Source organism: Alexandromys fortis, unplaced genomic scaffold, assembly GCF_014885135.2.
Source record: "Alexandromys fortis isolate MF-2015 unplaced genomic scaffold, M_Fortis_MF-2015_v1.1 scaffold_62, whole genome shotgun sequence".
Classification (NCBI taxonomy): domain Eukaryota; kingdom Metazoa; phylum Chordata; class Mammalia; order Rodentia; family Cricetidae; genus Alexandromys; species Alexandromys fortis.
The window spans coordinates 4,450,781-4,461,849 of NW_026067942.1; the positions used below are offsets into that span (position 1 = coordinate 4,450,781).

General features: G+C 44.1%; 1 protein-coding gene across 4 annotated transcripts in view; it reads right to left on the minus strand.

Annotated features, from left to right (window-relative positions):
- Nucleotides 1-11,069, minus strand: part of Kcnk2 (potassium two pore domain channel subfamily K member 2) — a 176,751-nt gene that overhangs the window by 40,910 nt on the left and 124,772 nt on the right. For all 4 annotated transcript variants that reach the window (XM_050148294.1, XM_050148295.1, XM_050148293.1 and 1 more), the window contains one exon: nt 9,253-9,439. In XM_050148294.1, coding sequence (XP_050004251.1) covers nt 9,253-9,439 — 187 coding nt within the window. The remainder of the gene's footprint in view (nt 1-9,252; nt 9,440-11,069) is intronic.

Below are 11,069 nucleotides of genomic sequence, written 5' to 3' on the forward strand. Positions count from 1 at the left end.
CCCTCCCTCCCTCTCCCTTTCCCTCTCTCTTCTCTTTTTCCCTCTCTTCCCCTCCCTCCCCCTCCCGCTCCCACTCCCTTACTGATCTCTCTTCCTTGACATTTGCAAGAGGAACTCAGCCAGAGTTTGATCCAATGTAGCGGATTAAATTACTAAAAATATAACTCAGCAAGGTTTGTGCTGTTCACAACGATGGGAAGTGATTCTCTCCAAAAAGTGGGTTCCCTACACACAATAGCTGGAAACCTCCTCTATATCAAGCACTGAGAGAACTTTCCTGCCTGCTCCCCAAGAATCCCAGCTGGGGGAAGGTAGAGAATAGCCCTGGGGACATGGAAAGGACCTTTGGACCCTGGATGCCCCACATTGCTCAATCAATTTATGAAATATTCAAAATTCCTACTGGGGGAGATAAGAGAATTTGGCCATATTGATTAGCTTCCATGACTGGAACCATCAATCAGGCCTTTGGGCATAGGTTTCAGCCTCTTTTCCATTTGCTTTCTCAGAAACAAAGTTGATGATTCAAGTGCCATCAAGTTCAATCTGCTCAGAACTCAAGAGAGACTGCCAGGTCCACACAGCTTCTCTGTAATCCCAGGGTCTCAAAACAGAGACATCAGAGGATGTAAAACAACCCAGAGCTGCAGAACTCAAATCCAAACCCCGTCAAGTTGCCCCAAAGCATGGCTGCTCTCCTTAGATGGAGCTGTTCATTACCCACGTGCTCAGCTGCTAACTGCAGTTACCCTATGGTGGAGTCCATACAGCAGTCCTCCAGCCCGGTATTGTGGAGAATCCAGGCATTTCCAGAAGGTGGTGCTATTCTATTCCACAGAACTTGTGTTTGGGTTCAGGTAAGTATTTGCATAGCTACCATAGTCAAGCTGTGCGCGCTCGCTCTCTCTTTCTCTCTCTCTCTCTCTCTCTCTCTCTGTGCAATTTTATTACAATAAAGCAATTTTAAAATATGAACTTGAAAACACAGTGCTCTATCCCCTTAATTTTCTTGACTCATGATTTTTTTTCCTCTGAATCACAAAATATAAATGAAAAGATGAAACCCCCAAACATCCTGGTTTTAAAGGGCACCCCTTCTTGACTAAGATGGCCAATCCCAGGGCCGTCCTTCCATTTTCTACAGTGATGCATGTATTGCATAAACATGTAGCACGTAAGCACACCGTCACTCTGTAGTAACGATGTTCCAGCCTCACACTGCTGTAGCAAAGACGCTTGATGCAGCCCAACTACCAAAAACCGTTCACTTGACCCATGACTTTGGAAGTTCCAGTCTGGGGTGAGGGGGCCTCATCGGTTCTGGTGAAGAACACAGAGTAGCAGTGGTGATAAGAGTGTGCTAGGGGCCAAGAAGCTGAGAAATAAGCACGTGGGGTCTTACAGTACCTGTGGATACACATCTTCAGTGACCTGAGGGGATCCTCTATATCTCTTGGGGGTCACAGCATGCATGACCTATTGGGGGGGGTACTCATTAAAACAACAGAAATGGGGTCTCATTTCTCTATAAGTATTTCAGCTTGGATATCAAATAGTGATCTTAATTTTTGGCTTTGACTATAATTTTAACCACGAGGCTTTATTATGATTTTGGTGAGGTATTATGTCTGCTTTGTGCATCTTTCTTTTGTGACATCAAATTGCACGAGGGACAGAAACATTCTTACAGGGGCGTGGTCAATCTGGTGACTTCAGTCTATTAAATCAGGAAAACGTGAAGCTAAGGGAGATAATTAGATGTGGAGTGGTGGCACACACCTTTAATCGTAGCTTGGGGGTTGAGGAACAGAAGAAGGAGGATCTATGTGAGTTTCAGAACAGCCTGGTCTACAGGGTGAGTTCCAGGACAGTCAGAGCTATACAAAGAAATCCTGATTCAAAAACCAAACAAGCAAACAAACAAAAGTTATTTAATACAGGCCTGGGGAGATGGCTCAGCAGTTAAGAATACTCAGTGCTCTTCCTGAGGACTAGAACTTAATTCCCAGAATATCTCACAATTATCCATGGCTCCAGTTCCAGAGGGACCCAACACCCTCTTCTAGCCTCTAAGGATAGCAGGTACATACATAGTAATAGAGATATACATACAGGCAAAACCCCCATAGACATAAAATGAAATTAAAAATTTTAAATTATTTTTGAATGAAGGCAATTATATCTGCCTAGTATGTGAAGTTATATTTTTGGATTTTAGAGATCAACGTTCAGATTTAGAAACCACCAGCCCATTTCTGTTCTTCATAGAAAAGCTACTATAAGAAGAACAGGAACCTTGTGAGTGTAGAGAAGGGAGATCCACAAATCCTCTCACGCAGTCATCTTTACAAAGGTAGGACTCTGCGGTGTGCAGGAGCTAAGTGATCATTCTCCCTGGAAATGACCACTAGGTCTCCATAGAGAGCAGTTTAGAGTCTCCATTAAGCATCCACGCCATCATGGCCATCACTCCGATGCCCCCTTCTTTGCTGTCTCCCCCCGTGTTTCTACAATGCTTCTAGATATCTGCTGACCTCTGCAAGCTCAACTGTTGGCTTGCCCACAGTCCTTCAGTTCAATCCTGCTCATTAACCATGTGTAGACTACCAATTCTCTCATCACTGACTAAAACAGGATGAGAAGATTTCTCCTGTTTCACCAAACATGGATCCCTGCTTCGTGGCTGCTCCGTAATTTCATACATTCCATCCAGAGGAGCAGGAACTTCCCATGGCCATTGTGATGACTGAGTGCTGAGCACAGCATCTCATAAACAACAGCATGTTCACTAAATATCAGAGTCAGTGAATATGCATTAATGAAGGAGTGATGGTTACAATACAGTGAGCCAGGGAGGTGGCTCAGTGGGTTAAATGTCTCACGGGTGAGACCAATGATCCTGAGAACTTATACAAGCCAGATGCATCTGCAATCCAGCACTCCCACAGTGAGATGGAGGATGCAGACAAGGAACTCTCTGGGAAGCTTATGGGACAACTGACCTTGGGGATGCAGAGGGAGAAATAAGAGTGACCTGCCTCAAACTGATTCTCAAGAGTTGTCTTTGACTTGCACACTTACATAGCAGCACACTCATGACCATACTCACACACATCTCTCTCTCTCTCTCTCTCTCTCTCTCTCTCTCTCTCTCTCTCTCTCTCTCTCTCACACACTCACACACACACACACACCTATAACACACAAAACCTATAACACAGATCCCTAGCAGTCACACAAACTTCCCCTTTCTGGTTAATGTAGTTTTTTGTTTTATTTTTCTTTTTCTTCTTTTTTTCTGAGTGGCTCTTGTGACAAAGCATAACTGTTCTTCAACAGCCCTCCATCCTCATCAAGTACTTTCTTTGGTATCTATTGGAGCTCCAGCAATATCTTCCTTTGCAATCAGTTTAGTGGCAGAAATTTTGGTAACTGTACTCAGAGATATTTGCACAGATGTCAGGTTTTATGAGGATTTAGATAGCCACGTTGATGCCAATTGTTTATAAGGAGCCACTTGTTTGAACTGCTTGGCCCATTAGCTCTAGATTCTTATTGGCTAATAATTTGCATATTAATTTAACCCATCTCAATTAATCTGTGCATTACCGTGAGGTCATGGCCTACCAGCAAAGTTTCAGCACATCTATTTCTGGCAGTGCTTCTATGGCCTCTCTCTGACTCTGCCTCCTTTCTCCCAGCATGCCATTTAGTTTCCCCTGCCAACCTAAGTTCTGCCTTATCAACAGGCCAAGGTAGTTTCTTCATTCATTAACCGATAAAAGCAATACAAAGACAGAAGGACCTCTCACACCATATGTATGTAAGTATATCAGGAGTTTAGGCTACTGAATGTATTTTATGGAGCCTTGGTCACTGAAGTATGCTCTGTTAAATGCTGGGAGCTGATTCATCCCACAGGAGGTGGAGTACAGCCCTGGCTGGTCAGACTTCACCCATGGTGCTCATCCTATCTCATGTTAACTATAATACTTTGTGCACTGAAGTATAGTCTGCAAGAAGGTCAGCAGAGGGCACTGAATTCTCTGAAGTTGGAGCTACAGATGTATGAACTGCCATGCGGGTGCTTGGAACCTAATACCCCTTCTCTGGATGAGCAGTAAGCACTCATAACCAATGAACTGGCTGGGAACTACATCTTTGTGGTGTCGGCCATGATGGTTACTTACAATGCTTACATTTGAAGACAAAAATGTTTGGGTTTTCTTAAGAACATGGGGACTGGGTGGGCAAGGCTTTCCTGGGCTATCATTCACATCAGGCTCTCCCTCCCTCATGCCTGCCTCTTCTGCACCTACCTAAGCTGCCTTTGGGAAAAGAAGTGTTTTAGGGATTTCATTGAGAAGCACAGTTGGAGTTACGTGTCTTCCCTCTGACTCACTGTAGATTCAAAATGCCACCAGGGTTGAAAATGCATTTTAAGTTGCATTAAGCGGGCTCCTGGGGCTTTTTGCCAGTCTTTGAGAATCGTCATCTAAGGGTTCTGTGTCATTTTCTCCTGCACATTTATGGACCAAGCAGATCAGTCATGGAACCAAGCTCAAATAAGTCTACAAAAAAAAAAAAATACACACACACACACACACACACACACAAACTCGAGCACATTTCAATATGATCGAGGCTAGATTTAAGAAAGCGGTAGGTGTAGTCCTCAGCCTATAAGGTGAGCGTGACTTAAGAACATGTCATTCTAGGTATTTAAGGAAATGAAAACTCAAATGACAGGAATGAGGACATAAAAATTAATTCTCAGGTGCGACTTTGCAGTGCATTTTAACTCATCCCTACCACTCTGTCTACGGTTTCAAAACCAGGTCGATGGCACTGGCTAAGCCATCTCATTCTCCCTTTCCCGTTTTGGCTAGCTCGGCTAGCGCTACTGCCCACACTCCTCTGTGCTGCGTGGAGCAGCTCTTGCCCATAACACAAGCCAACACCTAGCTCCACCCCACCCCACCACTCCTTCTCAGACCCAGGACACTGAGCATGGGCAAGAGGACAGACTGGATCAGCCAGAAGGATTCATTCAATGTCAGTCACCAAGGTAACTAGCCAGCCACTGCCCCATGCTCTGACACATGCAGAAGCAGAAATAGAAAATTAAGATTTGCAGGGAGTATCTAGAGGGCTTAAGGTGGCATGCTGGTTCTTGCATTATGAGTCAGAACAACAGGCAGCAAGAGGGAAAGCTCTACAAAACAGAGAGCCAGCCATTCCTCAGAGGAGCCCTGCCCTGCTGTAGCTCAACAGGTCCCCATGAGCAAAGACCAACTGTGTTGACTCTGTGGAGTTACACATGGCAACCCCTTCTCAAGAAACTTGAAAGATAAACACAGTTTCTGTTTTCCAAAGACTCTCGCAAAGGGCACATGGTTCCTGCCCTGCCTCTCCACATCCATCTGAAACGGGGGTGAGAACCTGGCACAGATGTCCACAGCCCTAGGAACACAGCTCTGGTCACAAGCACCAACACAGAGCAAGGCCGCAGAAGCAGATCAAAGTGAACTGCTCCTCTCTTCTCCCTCCTTTTTGTCTTTTCTAAAATCTCATGTATGTGAGCGTTTGTCTACATGTCTGTCCATCACATGAGTGCAGTGACCAAAGAGGCGGGAGAGGACGATGGATCCGGTGGGACTAGAGTTGCAGACTGGTGTGAGCCACCCTGCAGGTCTTTAACCACTGTGCCATCTCTCTAGTCATTTTAGCCAAAGATGGATTTCTATCTTTTAAAGAACTCCTTTACAAACAAAAATGAGATGAAAGTAATGCCTTTGGCGAGGGGTTCAATATAGCAAGATACTAGTGACAGGAAACACTGTTTTCCCCATTATCAATTGCACAATGCATCATTCCTTTTAAAATACCTATTTGTGTCAGTGTGAGTTTCTGTGCACTCCTATACAAGAGCCCACGGCAGCCAGAAAAGGGCATCGGATCCTCTGAAGCTGGAGTTGGAGGCAGCTGTGAGACACTGTGAGTGCTGGGGACAAAACTCAGGCTCTCTGCAAGAGTAGAAAGGACTCAACTGCTGAGCCATCTGTCCAGGTCAAGAAATATCATTCTTGTCACCCTGTTCTTCCATGACATTGGGCCAAGACTCTGGAGTCAGAGACCCCACTGGGACTGGACCCATGGGATGTTCTTCCGTGGGCAGGGGGCAATAGACACAGGGAGACTTACAGGATCTCTTCAGCGTAAGAGTATTGACCTCTTGAGGTGAATTTAAAGAAAGTTTAAAAAAAATAAAAAAAATAAAAACAAAACATGTCTTTCAAAACCACAAAGTAAACTATTTGGGGTTTTACCTGCTCCAGGCCAATCTAGGTGGTGGACACAGAAATGATTATTTTAAGATTCCACCCACATTTTTTTTCTCTTATAAATTTTGTATTTTTAAGGCGTCTCAGACCATGAAGGCCACAAGCCAGTTCGACACAGTCTGGGGTTGTTTAAAATATCTCATGGCATGTCGGGCTGTTGGCCTGAAGTGTAAGACTTACCACCTAATGTCTGTACAGACAACACCGTTCGCAAGGCTTTGTAATTATGTTATGTAACCAGGGAAGACGAATGCATTGCAAGTGTATTTTTGTTTACATCATGCTGCCTCAGTTTCCCCTGTAGAAACACATTTCTCAGCTCTGTTTATGCTGACCACATACAACTTCTAGGGAGGCAGGAAAGCGAACACCTTCAGACAGGACCCTGTCTTCTGATGTGGCGCTACAAAGGTTGACACTCCTCACACCATTCCAAAAATTGTTGAACTAAAAGGGGCCCCTTAGCCCTCTGCCCCCTCACTCACGGCGCCTTCACCTGGTAGAGAGAAGTGTGCCTGGTGCTTCTGAGCAAAGGGACAGCCTTAACTATAAGAATTACATACTTCTTCAGAGACATCACACGATCCTCACAAGGAGGCTCTGGCAACTTCAACCTTAATGCCAGCACACACTAATCATCTCTAGCCTTTTAGATATTTTACTAAAGACAGCAATACGGTCTCTCCTCTGAAAGTATTTAAATTAGAGACTGAGAGGTCAGACCAGAAAGATGGCTCAGATGGCAAAGGTGCTTGCCCCACAAGCCTGGCAATCTGCATTCAATCACCAGATCCATGGAAATCCAACTCTCACAAGTTGGTCTCTGACCTCCATTCAGTGTGTGTACACACACACATACATGTGCATACATGCACACGCATGCACACATACACACACAGGATATATAAAAACCATGTATGATTTTTTTAAAAAAATCAAAATCATTCTGATGAGCTTATTCTGAGAATTTAATAACACGTCACTATTTTATGGCAACATAGTATACCTATTATATTTTCTCTCATTCCAAACTGGAGTTACAAATTAGTTGATGGTTTGAATTTGGGGATGTCATTAAAATGATCCCCGAAGGGTCATCCACACATTTATTTTTACTATCAGCATTTAAGTTTGGCGCTGGAAGATCGTTCAGTGAAGAGCATGAGAATGTGAGTTAGAGCCTTGGTATCCATGCACAAATATCTAAGCATGGCAGCATGCCCCTGAAATCTCAGAGCTGGCGAAGCAGACAGAGGAGGATGCAGGAACCCCAGGCTCAGTGCGTGATTCTGTCTCAAACAATATAGGAGAGAATGATCAAGGAAGACACTCTGGCCTGCACATGTACCCACATACACATACATACATACATGCGCATGTACCCACATACACACACATACATACATGCGCATGTACCCACATACATACATACGCACATACCCACATACACACACATACATACATGTACCCACATACACATGTACCCACATACACACATACATACATGCGCATGTACCCACATACACACACATACATACATGCGCATGTACCCACATACACACATACATACATACACATGTACCCACATATACACACATACATACATGCGCATGTACCCACATACACACATACATACAAACATGCGCATGTACCCACATACACACATACATACATACGCATGTACCCACATACACATACATACATGCACATGTACCCACATACACACATACATACATATGCATGTACCCACAAACACACACATACATACATATGCATGTACCCACAAACACACACATACATACATATGCATGTACCCACATACACATACATACATGCACATGTACCCACATACACACATACATACATGCGCACGTACCCACTTACACACACATACATACATGCACATGTACCCACATACACACACACATGATCATATCCACAAAACCACAAAGACGAGCTGGAACCACACGGCTGAGGAGTGTAAGGTCTGAACTGATACAGTAAGACAGAGAAACAAGGGAATAAAGAGCAGACACTGCACATAAAAAAAAAAATCAAGTGATATGAATGACGTAGATAACCATGTGACCCACTTCAGCCAGTGTCGCAACTACTGCCCTGCACTGAGAATTAAACCTTCCAGTGTCAGAGGCAAAAGAGGATCTTCGGTGGCCAAGAATAAAATCACTTTCTGAAGCTGACAAAGTTTTACAAATGAAGGCAAAAGAAAGTAAAAAGGATGAAGAAGAGTTGAACTTTCTTATACCAAAAAGAGGGATAGATATTTAGTGTTTATTAATCTAGAAATGCAAAATTCTATACAACCAGCCATTTCTACTTATTTTACAAAATAAAACATAAATGAGTTCAGCTTAATCCTGTCTTTCTCCAGTGTAAAGGAATCACTATTCATGGCAGCCACTATGAGGGGCTGGATCATGTCCTCCCCAAAGACATGGTGAGGCCCCAACCCCCATGTATCACAGAATGTGATTGTGTTGGAAACATGGTCCTTGCAGTTGTCCTTAGCAAAGATGAGCTTGCAGGGGAGGATTGTGGGTCTTTAACCCAGTGACTGAGCTCTTAGAAAGAGGAAAGAATTGGCACCTAGAAACACAAGCAAGGGGGCTGTCACAAACTGGCAAGATTGAGGTAGGAATGAGTCTACTGAGAACCAAGGATCATGGGAGGCCTGGCAGCTCCTTCCAAAGACTAGCAACAGGTAAGGAATTCTACCTGGAGTCTCAGAGGGATGCAGGAACTCCCTGTTTAAAGCCACCTTGCTGTGAGATTTGGCCTGGCCGCCCTGTCTCACATAGCCTTGTGTTCAGATTTCAACCAGAGCGAGCCTTAACTGATAGACTTGGGCTTGGAGAGCAGCCACAGCACAGAGAATCCAAATCCTTACCTGCTACGTAGTCACCGAATCCAATGGTCGTCAGGGTGATAACCACAAAATAGATAGCGTCCAGAGCGCTCCAGCCTTCTATGTGCTTGAATATGACCGCAGGGAGAGCCACGAAGAGGACACAGCCAAACAGGATGAAGATGATGGTGGAAATGATGCGGATCTTGGTCTGGCTAACATTCCATTTCTGGAAAGACAGAGACGTGGGGTAGACAGAGGTTACTGACATGCCCGCAAGACCAAGTGCCGTCACATGAGTGAGAACACTCCTTACTGCCCTTCTGTCCTTCCTATTCAGCAGTCTTTACTCATTAGAATCGAGTATAATTTAAACAGTTAAAAACAACCAGTTTCAATAAATAATGCTACTTGGCACCTTCATAGCTTTGCCAAGGGTAAAATATTTTTTAAAACAATAGTACATTTGCTCATTGGCTGTGAGAGGGTAGCGCTGGGTAGGCGTGAAGGGTCACTCACCTGAACCGTTTAGTGAAAGCTGTCTACACTGTGGGCACACAGCTGACTGTGGGTTAGGTACAATTGAGGAAAATGTGACAACTGAGAAACCAGGTGAGTACTACACATTCACAGCTGGGAACTGGGGACATGAATGGTGGCATTCATTTGGTTGACTAGGCTATGATACTAAGGAAGTCTGCCTTTGTGTCCCAGCTGAGCCAGCTGCCTGTGGGACTACAAAGCCATCAGATCTGCAAGCCAAGGGGCAACTTCACAGCCCTGACCACACCTATCACCATGGGACCTGTTTTTTTTATTGTTGTTGTTTTGTTCTGTTTTTTTTTTTTTTACCTGCTTCTTTAGTAAGAACTCCCTATAATGTAAAGTATAAATGGGGTCTGTCTCCAGCTCTCTGTTTGAGATTAGTCATATTATTATTATTTATTAAAGCAAAATGTCCCTGTGGTGTAATCTAGACTCGCCTGGACCTCCCAATTCAGCCTCTAGAGCACTGGGATTGCAGGTGTGTTCTCTAGTAAGCCACGCTGGCATTGCTGTGATGCATCTTTATTTACTGACTGACCCCATCTTATGCACCACAGTAGCCCTGTGGGAACAACTGAGGGGGGTTGTCACCCTCAAAAGATAAAGGTGCTTGTCACCAAGACTTGAGTTCAAGCCCAGGACCCACATGATAGAAGAAGAGCCAACTCCTGCAAATTGTCCTCTGACCTCTACATGAGTAACACAGGCACATACAAATAAATGTAAGTGTAATTTAATTTTTAAAAAATGAAAACTATTTAATAATAGAGTGAGATCTTTATGGAGATAAACATGTACAAAATCACAGAATGGAAATGACCACAGGGAGCTCTCTCATCTACCCTCTTCATCTGAGAGTCTTGAGTAAATTCATATCTTGAAAGTTGTTTCAAAGTGTTTGACATCAACCATCATAACAACGGGAATGGCACTACCGTGAAGGCGTGAAGGTTTGCAAACAGCCAGCAGGCACATGGTTGGCAAACACTGTGGAGGATGGCGTGGGCAGTCCCACTTGTACTGAATGTAGGAATGAGCTCTTCATTACTACCAAGTAAAGCACTGGATCTGCCTTCCTGGTGAGTGTGAATGACTAGAGTCCGGTATGTGCAAGGGGAGGGAGAGCCCTGTTTGGGAAGAGCCATATCTCATTCACTCCAGCAGTAAAAATGATCAGAGCTGACTCCGATCTCTAGTAGTTTAAATCTCTAATGTTAAAGTTAAAATGGTGAGTCAATAGTTTCATTTCAATAGAGGAACCTTGAAGATGTGTTTCATTGGAGCTTCTATGGAATGACAAAAGAATAATGGAA